We start from the raw sequence: 21,002 nt of genomic DNA on the forward strand, positions 1-21,002 counted from the left end.
AGGATCGTCAGGAGCACCTGCAGGATCATAACTGGAAAGAAACACACATCAAACAAACAGCAACAACATCATCAGCAGTAAATCTATGGCAAGAAAAGTCAGTGTAGTTACTCATTCTTATTAAAGTCACATTGTAACAGTGGAATGAGCATTTGAGTGAATGAATGCTTGTGCATGAGTGTGTATGTGTGTGTGTCACTTACTTGTCAAAGGTTTTACATGAATTATGGATAGTAATGGGTGAAGAGGGCCACAACCACTCAGAGATTAGGAGCAGAGAGGAAAAGCCCCCAGACCTGGGAAACCAGTAACCCCTATGAGGAGAGGAAGAGTGAAAACAAGCAGCCTATCACAGGAACACGCAAACACGCAGAGCCCTCAACACTGCAGACGCCGCACCGATCCGCCCGTCAATCTCACATTCCATTCGTCCCTCACTCGTGAACAAGACCCCGAGATACTTGAACTCCTCCACTTGGGGAAGGACTCCACTTGTTTCCTGTTGATATACAAATTCATCATGTGATGGGCTTTTATAGCACTGTGTGTGCAGTTGATAGCTCCGATTACATTAGGAAAACCGGCTCTCACTTCAAATTGCGCTTCAATGTTGGCCTGTTCAACTGCATTGTGGGAATTTGATATACCTGCTGAGATGCAGATAATTCCGTCCCACTTAGCTGGCATGGCTCGGCTCAGGGTCAACTGGCACAGTCTCAATCGGTTGGCAGCTCCCTCTGGAATGCCCCGGTTGCTTAAACCCCAGTGTACTCGTCACCTGTGGCACAAGCAGCGCATGGCTCCTCGCTGTGTTGCATTCCAGTGCCGGCCGCAGCTCTGCACACAGTTCCAGGAGGATTGCCCTCAAAACGGCTGATGAGCCGGTTGTCATCATGTGCCAGCAAATCCTCTCTGTCTCTGAACATACACTCTCTTCCAATTGTACCATTACAATGTCTTCAAATACCGCTAAAGCAGCCATTGTTTTTTAATTGTATGCACTGCACCACTTTGCACATGCTTTTATATCCACTCGTGTAATTGCAGACACGTGTGTTAATTGCTCATCAGTGTTAATTCTCCATGTGTCTCAAATGTGTACATCACTCATTCTGAGGACAAATTGTGTTCACATTTATTTATCATAACAGTTTCCCAAAATCACCTCTACGTGTTGCCAAAGAATCAACAGCTGTAGAAAAGTGCGTACGACAGCCATGAAGTTGGCGTGAGGCCTTGCACATTTTCACGGTCATTTGGCTCTTGACACATTTGATCGTTGACGTGAAAAAGTGTGGACACCACTTTTTTGTGCGCACGCACCCTTTGTACATGAAGCCCTAGGACCCTAGATCCAGCTGCATGTCTACCCAAAATAAATTGGGTGATCCATAAAAAGCTCCCCATCATAATTTCACTTGCAATCCTTTTGTACTAAAATAGACAATGTTTAATGCCTTTTGAACAGATCTGGAACATTTGTGCATTTGTTGATTTCGTCATACCTCAAGAGTTACTCTCCACTCGACTGTATTGCAAAGTCACCAATTGTTTTTTGTATATGGGACCTCTTAGATTTTGCTGTTAATTTTTTTTTCATTGTTTGTTCAGACGTTACTTCCAGGGTCACATGCCATTTGATTCCATTGAAAATCTCTTTTTGGGTGATCCAGTCAGATTATATACCAGGGAGTTTAAAATAAAGTCTGTTTGTAAAATCCAATTTCACATTCATGAAACCTTGCCATTTTCTTCTGTTTTTGAGAATAAGTTTTTGCAGCAGCAGTTCTTCCCCAGTTTTCTACCTTTTGGCTTCCAACCTCTCTTTGAGTTCCCAATGCTGAGGTATTCAGTCTGTGTCTCCAGCCAGTCTTCCTCGTGATAGCATAACATCATTTCAATTGGGTTTTATTTACTCAACAGGAAGAAACCTCTGGCAGACCCAGACTAAGGAAACTGGCTTGGTGTTGAGAGGACAGGAAAGAGGGGAAAACAAGTACCATAACACCAAGCCAGGGATACTTGCTGAGAAAAATAAATACAAGTTAATGACAACAATAATGTTATATGTACACAGAGAGTAAAGAGAGTAGAGTGAGAAAATGTGCATCATGGGAGCTCTCCCAGCCGTATATGGATCTATCTATCAATGTAGCAGCATATCTACGGGATGTTTCTGGGTCACCTGAGCCATCCCTAACAATAAACTTAATCAAAAAGGGAAGTTTTAAGCCTAATCTTAAAGGTAGAGAGGGTGTCTGCTTTCTGAACCCAGGCTGGCAGCTGGTTCTACAGAGAGGGGCCTGATAACTGAAGGCTCTACCTCCCATTCTACTTTTAGAAACTCTGGGAACCACAAGAAAACCTGCAGCCTGAGAGCAAAGTGCTCTGTTGGGAAAATATCTTGAGATCTTTAAGATATGATGGAGCTCGGTCATTAAGAGCTTTATATGTGAGGAGAAGAATCTTAAATTCTATTCTGAATTCAACAATGAGCCAATGAAGAGAAGCTAAAATTGGAGAAATACGATCTCACTTGTAAGTTGTCATCAGAACTCTGATTGCAGCATTTGCTTTTCAGAGAATTTTTGGACAGCCCAATACATTTTTTTTAGGCTAGTTGACCAATCAAAGCACTTTTACACAACAAGCCACATTCTCCCATCCACATCCACAATCATGAAACAGTGTACATATAGTGTCTTGGCTAAGGACTCATGGTCATGGAGTCGAACCACAAACATGCTGATTGGCAGCTGGGATTGTAGCCAGAGATACAAAACTGCTGCCTCCTGCATGAAGATATAATGTGTCAGTTCCCTTCCTCTATTTTGTTAACAGAGCTGTTTCTCTGGCTCATCAAGTCTTGGGGATTTTTTTTTTCTGGCTGGCTGAACTGGGCCAATTTCAGGATCTGGAACTAAGAATATCTTCTCATCTGCCGTATTCCATGTTAGGTGCTATGGTACTTTCCACTGTCCCCTTTTGAAGGTATTGACAGACTTTGCTTTGAATGTTGTCGTCAGTCCCCTAGCCAAGCGCTCAGTCCTTCAGTACGCCCAATAATCAAACCAGAACTGCTAACTCCTTATCCTTGGATAGATATTTCCTCTCCACTGATAATTAGGTCTAACTCTACAGTGTCACAAGGCCCCTTACCTTGTTACTTACTTTCACCATGGTAGTTTTATCTTCACTGCTAACTTCAGCTATGACTCTTCTATTGAGGCTCCCCCACCCCAGTCTTGCCGCCTCTAGAATAGTCCTAATTGGTTATTCCAAACCATTCTGTAACTGTCCATATTCCGCTTTCACTTGTTGGCCTCTTCCTTTCTTAATTTTCTTGAGACAGGCATGTAATAAATAGTTAGGAATGTGATCTCTTAAATAGCTGCAGAAACATCCTTTGTAGCTCATTATGTGATGCAGGAGGGCTTATTTGAAAATTTTCCTGATACCTAATTTACCCAGATCTGGAATTGTACAAACTTTCAGTCCTGTTGCCGTTAGCCTTTTAATCACTTTTCAGAATCTTTCTCGATGTTCTTCTTCTCTGTTATCTGCAGTGAGAGCTCATTGATGTAGAATAGATGACCATGAACTGAATGGAAGAGGCTTGAAATGTTCTTATGACATAGGAGCAAGCGCTGCCAGACATATGCTTTTATGTTGTGCATATACACAGTTTTCCCCTGCAAAAGGTAGTCAATAATCCAGGCTGCTGTTAAGGCATCCGCATGTATTTTAAGCATTGAGGGAGATGTTGATGGGGCTGTGTTAAGATCCATGACTAAGGTGCACGATGACATTACTCGATGCTTTTATTCCTGATACTAGTATAAACAACCTGGGACTGATTTAAACTGTTGTTTAGGAGACAATCTTGGCTTCCAACTGTTTTCCTCTGAGTGCCTAACTTGCTTCCACTGGTAATACATCCGACCGTGTGGCTCCAGTGTGTCAAATGTTGTTATCAGCATAACTGTCAGTTATCCTCCCCAACTGATCTATGTATTTATTAGGAAATAACTTTAGTGCCCTAGATGTATGTCTTAATGATCTATGTTTTGTTTTTTTTTCTTTTGACTAATATTACGTTTAAAAATGAATTGACATCAGTGTTATTGGTACAAGTCAACTTTGACTCCTTAAAATCTAACAAAGAATCACAACGTCCAAACTGACTTGAAATGCAGATTATATATTTATTTGGCAAGGTTAACACTTAAGGTTAACAATTCTGCAAAATTTGCCAAGAGTACAGAAAGTTTTGCTGTGGATTTCAAAGAGAATCTGTACTATGTGCCAGGAAGTTGGATAAACAAGTAGCTGTAGTTTCTGAAACTGGTTCGACAGTCAATTTACGTTTTAACACATTCAACTATAAAAACCTTAAAGTCATGTTTAGCAAACATTAGTGTTGAGATGATGGGAAGCTGTGTAACTTACAGAGGGTATGCATAGGGATTCATACATCTTTTAACAACATATTTCACACTCTTTAGACATAGGCAAACAAATCTACTAGCTTCCTCTCTTGTTTTATTAGTGTTGGTCGGTTGTGGTATTTCCACAGTCATATTTCATGAAACTAGATGAGAAAACATGTAGAATTAGCTTTTCCCATTGTTGCAGTGAAGTTTTCTTCCATTCAAAAGAAATTTTTGCTTTACGTGGTTGTATATCCCATTATTCTCTGTGTAGGCCCTGTAATGGACTGGTAACTTGTCCAGGGTGTACCACACCTCTCGTGTGATAGGAGCTAGGATCCAGGGACCCTGACTTGAATCAATGCATCGAAAATTTAATTAGTTTTCCCCCTTCCAGTTAAAAGGTTCAATATGGGTGTATAACTGACATAAAACTTTAAAGCTCTTACACCTTAACTAGCATTTCAACTTATCTAACTGCTTTTATTTTATGTTAACACTTTAGAACACTTGGGCTCATTTTACAAATGAGTTTTCCTATGACAAATTAATTTCTATAATGATTACATTTTGTCCTTACATTTAAAATGACCAATCTGCTTCCAATAAACTAAATGAAAACTCCAGCATAATTCAATACCTCATTTAACTGCATCTTTAACAACCCTGCTTGTAAGAGATGTATTTTAAATGCCTCAAGTTTCTGATAATAAGATAAGTCAACCTGGCAGAAATATTATTGTAAGGTTTGTGACTATTAACTTAATTCTCTGATCTTCTGCAGCTTCAGCCACAATGGAGGACTTCCAGATTCGTCCTCATAGCCTGTTTGTCCATTCGTATAGAGCTCCAACTTTCTGTGATCACTGTGGGGAGATGCTGTGGGGCCTTGTACGACAGGGGCTCAAATGTGAAGGTGCGACAGTTTTGCACTTAACAAGATGTTTCCATAAAAAGAAGTAATAATGTGGACACTTCTGAGCTGAAAAGTAACAGAGGATTCCATGAAATGCTGTTTTGTTCTCTAGGTTGTGGTCTGAATTATCATAAACGCTGTGCCTTTAAGATTCCCAACAACTGCAGCGGGATGCGAAGGCGTCGTCTATCGAATGTATCCATGACGGGAGGAATGGTCAATATGGGTCGCCCCCTCTCTGCTGAGCCTTCGCCTCCTCACTACACAGACGACGCCTTACTGGTCAGTTAAACGGCTGAACATCCGGTACATGTTCAAACTGTTTTCTTGTTTCTTTTTAGAAACTTAACCATCTGTTATTTTCTTTCATTCTTTTATTTTTTCTCATTATCCAGTCACCAGTCAGTCCAAGTATGGAGGTAAGTTCCAGTGTTTTTAATGATGTAAAATTTCAATGATAAAATTTGAGTATGTAACAGACTGAACTGAACTTGTTCTAAATTTCTGCTTTTGGTCTATTTATAGAGTAAGTGGAATTTCAAATCTGTTGTTATTCATCTTCCACCTTTCTAACGTTACCACTGTTCTTAGCATCATACTATATTCAATTTATCAGTGTCCTCACAGTAATTTCACAATCATTTAAAAAATAAACAGATGAACATTTTTCATCACAGAAATTTGATCTTTTTATTCTAGGCTCAAAGTCTGGGAATTTATTTTTTGTTTGATATGTCTTATAATTCCACAAATCATATACATTTTTCTTTTTTACCGCTGAGCTAAGTCTGGGAGAACATGTCTGAAATGTCTTAGTGTTGCTACATGAATTGTGATAGCAAAATTTGTGCTAGCCAGCAGCTAGTTGTTTTGGTTGTTTCTCCTTACAGCAGAAGAACCACTTAGAATATTTCCCTGGCAGAGAAAGGCGATCCAGCTCCCAATCATACATTGGTCGTCCCATTGAGCTGGACAAGATTCTGCTGTCAAAGGTCAAAGTTCCCCACACCTTCCTGATCCACTCGTACACCCGTCCGACTGTCTGCCAGCACTGCAAAAAGTTGCTGAAAGGCCTCTTCAGGCAGGGGCTTCAGTGCAAAGGTGTGCACCCGAAGGAGTCTTTGAACATTTCCATTTAGTCTTACTCTTATGATAACAACATGAATAGTTTTTGTTGATATATTTTAGTTCAACATTTCAGCATATAAAAGTTGAATTGTATGTCAAATAGTCAAAAACAAGTCAAATACGGTGGAGGCAGGATGGTGTTAAAATTCAAGGATTCAATCTTGGAAACATTAAATTTGGAGAGTATCACAAGAGGAATAGGTTTTTTTGTTCATCCTAACATTCTTTTATAAAAATAATTACTTGATCTTGGAGAATCATTTAGCTAGACAATCGGGTCCATTGTCATTTTACAGTTTCATTAAAGAAGATAGTTGTGGAGATCAGGAAACTGTGTAATTCATGTAGATTGTAGGGAAAGTGAGCCACACCAGATTTACTTTTATTTAGTTACAGATAACCAAAACATACATTTGTGAGGGAGGAAATAAGAAAGCAACACATCTGGGATGTCACAATCCTAATTTGCTTGAGTGGGTATTCCATCCACAGAGGCTGTAGTTTCTCATCAGCCTTTGCTCAAGTCTCAGCCAGTGGGAATTAATTGCGTATCATCTCCCCACCATCCTTTCCAGTCACTGTCATTTAAAGCCTACCAGAGATCTTTAAATGATAGAAAAATATTTGAAAAAAAAAAGAATGACAGCCCTGACTTTTTGTGGAAAGATAGCAAAATTTCACATTTAAGACTTTAGACAGACTTTCTAAGTCTCTAAGATCTCTTGGTTTGTTTTGAGCATATCACATGACATCATCAGTACACCAGTTATAATGAATTTTCTATTAAATTAATCTAATCCTTATCTGAGTGTAACCTTCTCTTATCTTCTCTTATGTTTTTTTCAGATTGTAAATTTAATTGTCACAAAAGATGTGCTCTGAAAGTGCCAAATAACTGCCTAGGAGAGGTTTCCAAAAATGAAGGTAAGTTTCAAAATACACAATCCCACTGCAGAGGCAAAAACTGTTTGCAGTAGAATTGAGTAGTAGTAAACAATAGTCATCAAACAGAGTCAGAGACCAAGTCTCACTATTCAGCCAAATTGGGTGCAGCCTCTTTCAGCCACAGTAGTTCAAGAGTCTGGACAACCCACTGATGTCTTTTTGTACAGTTTTGACCACATACACATGTGGTCAACACATTACTATGTCACCCACATGAAAGTTGGCAACGTTACCACTACACTACCCAGTCCCATCTTAAGTACAGAGCATGTTGGAAAAACAATCATATGACGGTAAGCACCATTTGCTCGAGCAGTTCATGCAGTTCTGTTGTATGACAGTTCAGGGAAAAAACTAATTTCCCATTACACAAAAAATGAATCTCTGAGGAAATAAAGATATATCAGAAGGTTGCCCCTCTTTAGAAGATGCATGACGAGTCACTTCCTCCCATGGATCTGCAGCTGTCTCTGCGACAGTCAATCATCTTTTAATGAGTCATCTCAGTCTTTTGTCTAGCATCCAATAGAACACTCAATATTAAGTAGGCACATTAGGGAAAATTGTATTTTAGGTGTGCTACGACACTTTAGTTTCATACATGTTACATCAGCTACGTCAGAGGGTTGGGACTTTTATACCACCTTCTTCTGGGAGCTTATATTGTGTCCATCCAAGTATGCAGTCTGTGCTCTTTATTACTTAGGCAGACTTACAATAACTTCCTTTTTTTTAAATTGTTGTGTAGAACTTCTGAGCCCAGGAGCAGAGTCAGATATTGTCTTGGTGGAGAGTTGCCTTGATGACCACAATCTTGACAGAAGTGGCAGCCTACTTGACGACATGGATGAAGTACTAACGTCAGGGGGTAGTTTGCTGCTGGAGACAGGACCCACCGACCTCAGCGATTTGCGTGACAATGACCTGGACGACTCCAGTCGTGCCATCAGGTACACACACAAAATACACACACAAAAGTGCAAATAGAAGCAACAATTTAAGGCTATGCTTTACCCTGCTTCCTGCAGCCCATCCACGAGTAACAACATTCCACTAATGCGAGTTGTCCAGTCCATCAAACACATAAAGAGGAAGAGCAGCAATGTGATGAAAGAAGGCTGGATGGTCCACTACACCAGCAAGGACACTCTGGTACCTGTCTATTTACATATCTGGTCTCTATTTGTACACCTGTTGTTCTGTCATACCTTGCCTATAAACCTCAGCTACTCAGTGGTTTTAAACATCATAGAACTGTAAATGGAATTGTTAAAAAGCGTCTTCTGGCCCAAATCTGAAGCCTTTGGGACTTGAGTGTACTTTTCGTGTTTCTCGTGTGTTACTATGTGTCATTACGCTATATTTAAAAACAACACAATGTCAGCTTTTCTGGGTCTGACTCAGTCTCCCGTAAAACATTTCTGATGGGGGGAAAACACAAAATTCTGACTTGCTGCAGTGGCGTAATTGTCATTGTTTCACAGAGCTTATTTTGCACGGCAAATTCACAATTCATTCGTTAAAGATAAAACATGTCAGACCTGAGAGCTAGCACTTTAGCAGTTTTTACGAACACAGTTGCAGATATTTCACAGCTGGAACTAAATGCAGCAACTTAGTTTGTGTGAGGAATTAGACATTTTAAAAATCTATAACAGACACATTTTTGTCATCCAAATTTACACCTACTGTCATAGATCTTTTACAGATAATTATTATTATTTCAGTTTAGTTTTCAATTACCCAAACCATTTTTTTCAAGTCTTGTTTTAAGTTTAAATATGAGAAATTAAAACAGCTAAATAAGGAAATAATTACTGTTATATTACTATTGCATTAGAGACCATGGCAACTAGATGTGACAATACAAAGAGAAAATTTTGAGGAAGTAAAACTGTTCTGGATTTTTCTTGAAAGGTTGACTTATTTTGAAAGTACGCTTGTTTAATGATAACTTGTCCTCGCCTCTCTCTCCTCATCCTTTTTATTTCCTGTACACTTTCTTTAATTGGTTGTATTTTTTTGACCTACTTTTTCTTTTTTCTATCTATGTTTCAGAGAAAAAGACATTACTGGCGGTTGGACAGTAAATGCATCACATTGTTTCAAAGCGAAACAGGAAGTAAATTTTACAGGGTAAGACCAGCTCTTCAAGCAATGTTTCTTAAACAAGGATTAATATAAAGATTTTGTGCTTGATAAACATATTGGAAATTGTCTGTTGGACTTGTTGCTTGGTTGCTCAGCTGAGGTACTACCATAAAGTATGGGAGTGTCAGTTATGATTCCCCAAGTTTGCGTGTATCTCAGTGTTACTTGATGATTGTGCTATGCTCAAAACTGGACTCAGATTTGTGTGAGGCAGACAGATAAAAAAGACACAAGATTACTTTAATAAAATAATAATAAAGTCCAATAAAACTTCACATCGAACAAAAAAAGGGGAAAATCGAAAGGGGATGCCAAAAGGCAAATAACAGGACACTGAGGACTAACAGACCCAAGTGCAGGAATAAGTTTTAGGTGAAGACAAGCTTAATTATTAAAACTGGGGGATAAAAAGGACTACTGGGAAAAAAGAAGAGCATGCAATGATCTGGCAAGGAGAAAACAAAAAACAGGAGGACAAATACTGAGGGAGTGATGAGGGGATTGACAACAGGGGATAGGTAATCAGCAATAGAAACTAGTTGGAACACAAGTAAATACAACAGAATATACATCAGGGATAACTTTAAAAAAAAGCAGGAAGCAAGGAAATTAAATATCAGGAAGAAAACTGATGGCAAAAAGGGAAAACTAGAACATAGGAATTTCTTCCTCCTTATCTGGACATGTGAATGTGACGCCTCTCTGCTTTTTGATCTAGAGAGACAAGAAACAGACTATTCACACCAAGGGCTGGGTTCCGAACTTCGGTTCTTTTAAGGCACTGACCGAAATGCTTCGGTAGTACCGAATATCAAAACATGCCTCGTCTTTCGGTGCCAAATTTCAGTACCCAGAGATTAATCACGTGATCAAGAACTGATCATGCTACCCTCGATTGGCTGTATTAACGTTACACTTTGATGCAGGAACATGTGGTTCCGCCCACAGACGGGTTCACGCGTATCTGCGCTGGGAACTGTAGTTGAACCGGTTAAACGATGCCACCGAGGTCAAAAGCTTCGCTCCATTTCACCATCCAACAACCATCCTCCTCTCAGCATTCAAGTCAGCCTGTGGACGCCACAGAGCCCGAGCATCATTCAAAGTCTCCACCACTGGACTCGGCTTCATCTGAGAGCACCGAGGATGGCACAGTGTGTGGCATTTTAACAGGTAAATTAACGTTCAGCGAAATCCGGCAGTAATCTCAATGTTACTGCAGCTTAATACTGCAGAAAGCAGACATGCTGATGTTTCTGAAGGAAACTGCAGAGTGAAAAGTATCCTCAGTATGTAGGATAGTGTTAGACACCAACCTGTCATCTGTTGGCAACTGTTTTGCTCTGGAAATTATTTGTTATTAATTTTTTCGGTAAGAAAACTGCTTGGATTGGAAAAATAGATAGACAACTTTATTAATCCCTTTGGGAGGTTTCCTCTGGGAAACTGAAATATTGAGCTGAAAAATAAAATGGAAGATTTGTACTGTTATGTGTAATGTAATTTCCTTTTTGTTAGAATTGCTATTATTAAATTGGTATAGAAAAAAAGTATCGTTCAGGAACCGGTATCGAAGTGAAGGTATCGGTACTGGTATCGGTATCGAAAATTTTTGATTGATACCCAGCCCTACTCACACCTCTACCAACGGTTTTCTTCAGATTCACTTTCAGTTGGATTTTTAAATGTGTTTTATACCTTTGTACAGGTTCTTTAAGGTTTTCATTGACATCCCAAGCTGCATTTTGATTCCTTTTTTCATGATCATACTTGATATAACAAGGAAGAATTGATTACTTTGTAAAATAACTAACTTTTCTATGGAGCCACATTTCCACCTAGTGATCTGTAGCATCAAGTAGTTCAACCTAAATTAATTCAGTAACCGGACATTTCTATGACGTAATTCAGCTGTTAACCGATGTTCCCTCTTGTTTCTTTTTATACTCCATTGTTAAACACAGGAAGATAACGTTGTTCAGTTCTATTTATTTGTCGAAACTTTACAGATATCCATCTGAATTTTAGAGGTGTTCAAAATCCCCACCTGTTATCTATGTTATTTTAGTTGGAGATGTTGTTTATTTTATGTCTTCTTATTTCATGTTTATTTCATGTCTTTACCTCTATATCTTAACAAGGTGTGGTGTTTTGTGTGTTATGATAAAAGAATGGAGAAATTGAGCTTTCTTTGTTTTATCAAGCTCTTAACACGAGAGTTATGCCCAGGTAAACGCCACAATGGTTTCAGGCATACTATTGGCCCCTTTATTATACCATATGGTTCTTTTCCAAACCATAAAGTCCATCCATCCATCCATCATCTGCCGCTTATCCGGGGGTCGGGTCGCGGGGGCAGCAGCTTTAACAGAGAAACCCAGATGTCCCTGTCCCCGGCCACTTCCTCCAGCTCTTCCGGGGGGACCCCGAGGCGTTCCCAGGCCAGCCGAGAGACATAGTCTCTCCAACATGTCCTGGGTATTCCCCGGGGTCTCCTCCCAGTGGGACGGGCCCGGAAGACCTCACCAGGGAGGCGTCCAGGGGGCATCCTGACCAGATTCCACCTCATCTGACTCCTCTCAATGCGGAGGAGCAGCGGTTCTACTCCGAGCCCCTCCCGGATGACTGAGCTTCTCACCCTATCTCTAAGGGAGAGCCCAGACACCCTGCAGAGGAAACCCATTTCGGCCGCTTGTATTCGCGATCTCGTTCTTTCGGTCACTACCCACAACTCGCGACCATAGGTGGGAACGTAGATTGACCAGTAAATAGAGAGCTTCGCCTTCTGGCTCAGTTCCTTCTTCACAACAACGGGTCGGTGCAGAGCAACACTGCAGGCGCTGCACCGATCCGCCGTCAATCTCACGTTCCATTCGTCCCTCACTCATGAACAAGACCCTGAGATACTTGAACTCCTCCACTTGGGGAAGGATACCATAAACCATAACCATAAAGTGTTCCCCATATCGCTATACATAGTCACACGCATTTCTCCTGTTTGTCCTTTAAGGTTCATGCTTTTGGTTAGATCTTCCAAGAAATAGTTACCATATATTTAACAAGTCGTTGTTGAATGCTTCTTTATGTAAGAAGCACAAGCAGATCTTGTGACCATACATGAGGGTTGGAACCAGTAAAACAGATGGACCAGCAAATCAAAAACTTTTGCCTTTCAGCTCAGTTCCCTCTTTACAGCAGTGAACCAGAGCATACCCTTGTAACTGCTGATGAAGCTCCAATCCATCTAGCCATCACTTGTGAACAAGATCCTGAAATACTAAAACTTTTCCATTTGAGGCAGAGACCTGACCTGAAGGGAGTACTCCTCCTTTTTCCTGTTAATAATCATGGCCTTGGATTTAGAAGAACTGACTTTCATCCTGGCCACTTCACACTTTGCATGCTGCAAACCATTCCAATCGTTCATGGCTTAAAGAAGCCAACAGAACCACATCATCTACAAAAAGCAGAGATGCAACCCTGCAGTTCCCAAACAAGGCACTCTCCTCTCCTCGACTATGCCTTGAAATCCTGTCCATTAAAATCCCAAACAGGATCAGTGACATGGGGCAGCCCTGGCAGAGTCCAACAATCACGTAAACAAGCTCAGCTTTGTGCCAAGAATATGCACACAGCTCTAGTTTCTATTATACAGAGACTAAATAGCTTGCAAAAGGCTGGATAGGCTGGATCCCCTAGTCCCCTTTTTTAAAGATGGGAACCACCACCCCGGTCTTTCTCTCCAGGTGTTGACCACCATGCAACACAATCTCTTCAGCCTTCAGTATCTTCCTGGGTGCCTTACTACAAGGAAGCTTTTTAACTACCTCAGCCACCTCTGCCAAGGTAATGGGCAAGACCACCAACAAGTCCTCAGAGGACATGCTGGCCAGATTAAGGAGACCCTCAAAGTGTTCCTTCCACCACCCAACAATATCCTAGTTCAGGTCAGCAGTTCCCCACCCAGGCCAAGCACAGCCGGAAGTCCTTCTCCATGCTTTTGCCAAAATCCTCCCATGTCCAAGTTTTAGTTTGTGCAACCACCAATGCTGCAACCTTTGTAGCCACTCAGTACCTGTCAGCTGATTTAGGTGACCCCTGGGACAACCAAGCCCAAAAGGCCTCTCTCTTCAGCTTTGTGTCTTTTCTCACCACTAGCATCCACCAACAGGTTCTCCAGTTACTGCCACAACAAACAACAATGACCTTTTGGCCACAGTTGCTGGAAGGTGCATCTGCAATGGAGGACTTGAACATGGTCCATTTTTATTCCTTGTCCCCCATCTTCCCTGGTTGTTGAAAAAAAGGTCTCCTGGAGGTGTGAGTTGAAGACCTCAAAGACAAGAGTCTCCACCAGACATTCCCAGTTCACCCTCACTGCCCTTTTGGGCTTACCAGGTCTGTCTGGCAGTATCCCCCCCAACAGATCAAACTTCTCACAAGGTGATTATCTGACAGCTCTGCCCTTCTCTTCACCCGAGTGTCCAAGATATACGGCCACAGGTCTGATGATAAGACAACAAAGGCGATCATTGACCCTTGGCCTCAGGTGGCCTGGTACCAGGTACATTTATGCTCTGCCTTATAATTGAACATAGTTGGTAACGGACAATCAATGATTAGCACAGAAGTACAAAAACAAAACACTGCTCAAGTTCAGATCGGGGAGGTCATTCAAACCCCCCCAGGCCTGGCTGTAGGGCACCACTGATTTATTTGTTCTGGATGAAGTGACAATATTTGTCTGATGCCATTGATCATGGTCTTTAAATTGATCATAGTCTGACCTGTCCACTGAGACCAGTTTGGCTTGGGAGATCCTACCAGGGTTTCTTTCCTTTAATTAAAATAAATTCTATTCTGTTTTTTTTTATATTCAATTCAATTCAATTCAGTTTTATTTATATAGCGCCAAATTTCAGCAAATGTCATCTCAAGGCACTTAAATAATATAGTCCAATTCAAGCCAATTGGAGTTCAATTCATTGTAATCATAATCCAATGAAAACCAATTAATTAATTTCAAAATAATCCAATTAATTCATATAGAGCCAATTCAAAAACAATATCCTAGCTACAGAAACCAACAGATTGCACCGATACTTCTCTTCAGTCCAATCTCCCGTCCTGAGCGTGCCTGTGGCGATTGTGGAAAGGAACGACTCTGTTTTAACAGGAAGAAACCTCTGGCAGAACCAGACTCAGGAAGGGTGGCCATCCGCCTCAACCAGTTGGGGTTTGAGAAGACAGAAAAGAGGGAAAAGAGGGGGGAAAAACACCATAACACCATTCAAAGGATACCTGTTGGAACAGGGAAACACAAGTTAATAACCACAATAATGTCACATGTACATAATATCATTTGAGAAATTAAACAGGGGGAAAAAGACACCAAAGTTAAGACAGGTGTGACAGATGAGGTCCCCCAGCAGTCTAAGCCTGTAGCAGCTTAACTATGGGATATTTCGGGATCACCTGAGCCATCCCTAACTATAAACTTTATCAAAAAGGAAAGTTTTAATCCTAATCTTAAAAGTAGAAAGGGTGTCTGCTTCCCGGACATTTACTGGCAACTTATTCCACAAGAGAGGGGCCTGATAACTGAAGGCTCTACCTCCCATTCTACTTTTAGAAACTCTGGGAACAACAAGTAAACCTGCAGTTTGGGAGCGAAGTGCTCTGTTAGGAAAATATCTTACAATGAGATCTTTAAGATATGATGGAGCTCGGTAATTAAGAGCTTTATATGTGAGGAGAAGAATCTTAAATTCTATTCTGAATTTAACAGAAAGCCAATGAAGAGAAGCTAAAACTGGAGAAACATGATCTCTCCTGTTAGTTCTCATCAGCCTATTCACAACACATGTCATCTCAAGGCATTTCAAAGATATAGTCATTAACATTCAAATTAGTCCAATTCATACAAAATAAAGAAAAAAAGTTGCCAAGCTAAGGAAACCAACAGATTACATTAAGATTTCATCATTTTGCTTTCTTTAATGACCAAACCCATTTTTTCACTGAGAGTTGTTATGTTAGAAGGAAAAAGTTGTTGAATTGTTATAACGTAATAACGTAATAATGTACCGTATTTTCCGCACTATAAGGCTCACCTGATTATAAAGTGCACCCTCAATTATGGGGTCCATTTTGTACTTAACCCATAAATAAGGTGCACCTGATTACAAGGTGTGCATATTATGTTGTCTTATTGGTTTATGTGCGGCAAAAGTGAAGGTGGCGGTGAGTGGCACGAAGGGAGAACGGTGATTGATGCAGATGGGGCTTAATGCCCCGATGAATGCTCGGCGCTCCCCGCGGGAAGTTCAAAGAAGTTCAATTCCCTCAAAGTATCCATTACAGATTTTGGAATCCAGTACACACATAAGGCGCACCCAATTATATGACGCACGGCTGATATTTGTGAAAATTTAAGGCTTTTAGGTGCGCTTTTAGGTGCACTTGTAGGTGCGGAAAATACGGTAATTGTGAGCAAATTTCAGGCTTGAACAAACACCGTTTTTTTACTGTGTAGCTACCAGTATGTCAAGTGAATTGATAAATGAACTGAATAGACTGTCCTCTATTTATGTAGTTTGCAGATTGCTGGTGTAGATAAATACTACATCAACAAGATGAATACTACAACCACTACAAAATAGATTCAGCAAGCTCTAATAGCAGTAAGAGGTGGTAGAGGTGTGAGTAGGGCTTGGTATCAATCAAAATTTTTCTATACCGATACCAATACCGATACCTTCACTTCGATACCGGTTCCTAAACAATACTTTTTTCGATACCAATTTAATAATATCAATTTTAACAAAAAGGAAATTACATTACACATAACAGTACAATTTGTCACAGTTTATGTTAGGTTCTCATGTTTTCAGGTTATGTTCTGGTCAAGTTTTTCCTCTGCCACCTAGTTTCACTCACGTCACCTGCTTCATTGTTCACAGCTGCACCGCATTCACTGATCACTCCCTCCACTGTATTTAGTCTCCTGGTTTCCTTTCATTCACTGCAGAATCCTCACCAACCCTTCATGCCTCAGTCACTGAAGATAAGTCTGGTTTCCTGCCTCATAGCCTCATTTCCTTTTCATAGTTATTTATTCATAGTCTTGTCACAGTTAATCATAGTCTTGTTTTGTATTTCATAGTCTTGGTTTTTTTTTTGTCAACTTTTAAATATTTTTGAATCCGGCTCTGCCGCGCTTTTTGTTCTTGCCTTTTGCTCCCTGTTTTTGGAAATAAAACTTTTTTGAATCCAAAGAGCTGCATCTGGGTCCTACCTCACCACAGTCCATGACACAAATCTTAATAACAAATAATTGTTATATAATTTCCAGAGCAAAACAGTTGCCAACAGATGACAGGTTGGTGTCTAATACTATCCTACATACTGAGTATACTTTTCACTTTGCAGTTTTTCTTCAGAAAAGTCAACATGTCTGCTTTCTGCAGTATTAAGCTGCAGTAACATTGAGATTACTGCCGGATTTCGCTGAACGTTACCTGTTAAAATCCCACACACTGGGCCGTCCTCGGTACTCTTCGATGAAGCTGAGTCCAGTAGTGGAGACTTTGAATGATGCCGCTCGGCTCTGTGGCGTCCACAGGCTGACTCTGACTGCTGAGAGGAGGATGGCTGCGGTCCGACCTTCTTGCAGTCAAACACGGAGCAACGTTCTGCTCTTAAATTGATTTTGTGCAAATAGTTCATTAAATTAGCCATGTTGCTGGCCTTAGCAGCGATGACTTTTGGCACATGTTGCATTGCACACTATTGCCATCAATCTTGGTGAAATGGAGCCACGCTTTTGACCTCTGTGGCATTGTTTAACCAGTTCGGCGACACACACCCAACTACAGTTCCCAACGCAGATACACGTGAACCCTGTCCGCGGGGCGTGACCACATTTTCCTCCATGTGGCAAAGTGTAACGTTAATACAGCCAATTGAGGGCAGCTCCATCAGTTCTTGATCACGTGATTAATCTCTGGGTACCGAAACTTTGCACCAAAAGACGAGGGATGTTTTGATACTCGGTACTACTGAAGCATTTCGGTCGGTGCCTTAAAAGAACCGAGGTTTGGTACAAAGCAATTTCCTCAAATGCTATGTAGCCCGGTAATGTAAACTAAAAGGTTAAACTGTTCACTTTCAAAATATTGTGAAGTCAAGAGTATGACTGAAAGAGTCAATAGGTCTGTGTCCATTTTTAAAAAAAGAATTAAAGGCAATATATAAGTTGTTATTTTCAACAACTACATGAATGTTGAAGTTACCCACTACAATGACTTTCTGTATTCTGCACTAAGTGAGATAAAAATGTAAACTTTAACATTCGTGCACTGAATTCAAGTACATTTGTCCATGTTAACTGCATCAATACTATAAGCTGTCCTTAATTCAGTCTCTGTACTTCATCCTCTGTCTGCAGGAGATTCCTTTGTCAGAGATCTTATCTCTAGAGCCAGCTCATGTCCTCTCTCTACTTCCTGATGGAGCCCATCCTCACTGCTTTGAGATTGCCACAGCATCACTTGTTTACTATGTTGGAGAGAATGTGCATAGAGCCGAATCTGCTATGACAAGTAGTACCATTCTGGTGAGACCTTTCTACACTCATAGATAGATTTATCGACTTTCCTTTCATCATTGTATTTTAGTGAGATTATTCTCACACTGAAATGAGACTAGACTCACTAAATTATACAGGATTGAGGGTGATGTTTAGGCAGAAATTTAATAAAGCAGGTCACAAATGCAGCAGTTTCATTAATTGTTTTCTAACATAGAATCATGTCACAATAAGAATAATTTTTGTTACCTTGTAACAAACCATTTATATCAACTAATGGCACAGGTTCTTCTCCAAATGGCCATGATTCTACCGTAGCCAGCAGTGGACAAACCAACAACAGTTCTGGACAGGACCTTTTGAACATTATGATTTTTATTATCGCTACCATTAAGAAGACCGATTTTATTTTTCTCTTTTGTTAATTCACGGCCTCAAATGATCTGATTACCATGGGCACCACTGTCACAGGGGCAGCAGCTTAAGCAGAGAAACCCTGATGTCCCTGTCCCTGGCCACTTCCTCTAGCTCTTCCGACGGGACCCCAGCATTCCAGGCGTTCCCAGGCCAGCCAGGAGACAGGAGTCTCTCCAATGTGTCCTGGGTCTTCCCCGGGGTCTCCTTCCAGTGGGACGTGCCCAGAACACCTCATCAGGGAGGTGTCCAGGAGGCATCCTAACCAGATGCCCGAGCCACCTCATCTTGCTCCTCTCGATGTGGAGGAGCAGTGGCTCTACTCCGCATGTCAATCTCCCATTCCATTCGTCCCTTACTTGCGAACGAGACCCAGAGATACTTGAAGTCCTCCACTTGGGGAAGGATCTGATTCCCAACTCGGAGAGGGCATTCCACCCTTTTTCCGGTTAAGGACCATGGCCTCGGATTTGGAGGTGCTGCTTCTCATCCTAGCCGCTTCACACTCGGCTGCAAACGTCTCCAGTGAGAGCTGAAGATCAAGACCCGACAGTGCAAACAGAACCACATAATCCCAAAAAGCAGAGACCCAATTCTGAGGTTGTCAAACCGGACCCCCTCAACACCCTGGCTGCACCTAGAAATTGTGTCCATAAAGGTTATGAATGAAATCGGTGACAAAAGACAGCCCTGATGGAGTCCAACCCTCACCGGAAACACATCTGACTAACTGATGGCAAACTGTGACACTGGTCATACAAAGATCGTACAGCCCCTATCAAGGTCCGGCACTTCATACTCCTGGAGCACCCCCACACTCCCGGAGCACCCCCACAGGACTCCTTGTGGGACACAGTCAAACGCCTTCTCCAAGCTCACAAAACACATGTAGACTGGTTGGGCGAACTCCCATGCACTCTCCAGGACCCTGCAGAGGGTGTAGAGCTGGTCCACTGTTCCGCGACCAGGACGAAAATCACACTGTACCTCCTGAATCTGAGATTATCTGACGGATCCTCCTCTCCAGTACCCCAGTATAGACCTTACCAGGAAGGCTGAGGAGTGTGATTCCCCCTGTAGTTGGAACACAGCCTCCGGTCCCCCTTTTACCACCCCGATCTGCCAGTCCAGAGGCACTGTTTCCGATGTCCACCCGATGCTGCAGAGGCCTTTTAGATTTCTGAAAAGAGTCAACAAAGACCCTTGAACATCCAGAGCCTTGAGTAACGTCCACCCCCCGGGGGCTTGCCATGAGGAACTTTTTGACCACCTCGGCAACCTCAGCCCCAGAAATGAGAGGCCCCACATCCAAGCTCGCCGACGGTGGGATTGAGGAGGTCCTCGAAGTATTCTCCCCACTAACTCACAATGTCTCTCGTTGAGGTCAAAGGCCCGATAGGACTCCTTCTTCACCTTGACGACTTCCCTCACCGCTGGTGTTCACCAGCGGGTTCGGGGATGCCACCACAACAGGCTCTGACCACCTTACGGCCACAGCTCTGGTCAGACACCTCAACAATGGAGGCACGGAACATGGCCCATTCGGACTCAATGTCCCCCACCTCCCTCGAGACATGGTTGAAGCTCTGCCGGAGGTGGGAGTTAAAGCTCCTTCTGACAGGGGATTCCGCCAGACGTTCCCAGCAGACCTTCACAATACATTTGGGCCTGCCAGGTCTGATCGGCATCCTCCCCCACCAGTGAAGCCAACTCACCACCAGGTGGTGATCAGTGCTGCACTTGATAGTAACTTGTGCAATTTGTTCTGAATTGGCCTTCAGGGTTGTCTCTCACAGTCCCACTGAGTTCTTGAGGAAGGCTCATAGTGTCCTGTTGAGTTCCAGGCATTCCAATATCCATGTGTGCGGCATTGAGTTGTCTGCTTTCCTGTAGTCAATCTAGATGGCGCAAAAGCTCGTATGACTGATCATACAGTCTTGAATTAAGGTTTTGTCAATAAGAAGCTGATGTTCAGCTATGTGCCTCCTCATCTTATCCACTATGATGCCCTACAGGACCTTGCGTGTTGTACAGAGGCAGGAGTCACGACCCACCTTAGTAAGCTGTGACAAAAAAAACAACAATTAATGGTCCACTTTAATTAAATTTAAATGAATGTGCAAGTCAAAGATCCAAAGATTTCCTTTAAGTCTTCCTAAACACAAATGTAATAACGAGCATTATTTCACGAGTATAAAATACTACCATACCTAAGGTTACCTAAAGTACAAACTGATTCCAGGTCAGTGGTGTGGGGCATGATGTAGCGCGAATGTGGGAGATGGCCATCCAGCATGCTCTGATGCCAGCTGTCTCTTCAGGAGTCTGCTGCAGCTCTCATCACAGTGGGCACAGTAAGACACTGAACCACATTACAACAGAGATAGCACACATGTGATTTACCCTCAAACACACAAAGTTTACATTT

The 21,002-nt window shown here is 41.7% G+C and overlaps 1 protein-coding gene across 1 annotated transcript in view; it reads left to right on the forward strand.

The window, feature by feature from the left end:
* prkd1 (protein kinase D1) overlaps positions 1-21,002 on the forward strand; it is a gene marked incomplete at its 5' end in the record, with an annotated part of 142,793 nt that overhangs the window by 49,091 nt on the left and 72,700 nt on the right. Inside the window, 10 exon segments of the mRNA XM_072365213.1 lie at positions 5,215-5,346; positions 5,459-5,628; positions 6,240-6,447; positions 7,321-7,392; positions 8,171-8,271; positions 8,422-8,571; positions 9,478-9,555; positions 18,020-18,173; positions 20,413-20,434; positions 20,801-20,928. Coding sequence (XP_072221314.1) covers positions 5,215-5,346; positions 5,459-5,628; positions 6,240-6,447; positions 7,321-7,392; positions 8,171-8,271; positions 8,422-8,571; positions 9,478-9,555; positions 18,020-18,173; positions 20,413-20,434; positions 20,801-20,928 — 1,215 coding nt within the window.

The sequence above is a fragment of the Leuresthes tenuis genome, unplaced genomic scaffold (genome assembly GCF_036924035.1).
Source record: "Leuresthes tenuis unplaced genomic scaffold, fLeuTen1.0.hap1 SCAF_15, whole genome shotgun sequence".
NCBI classification, from domain to species: Eukaryota; Metazoa; Chordata; class Actinopteri; order Atheriniformes; family Atherinopsidae; genus Leuresthes; species Leuresthes tenuis.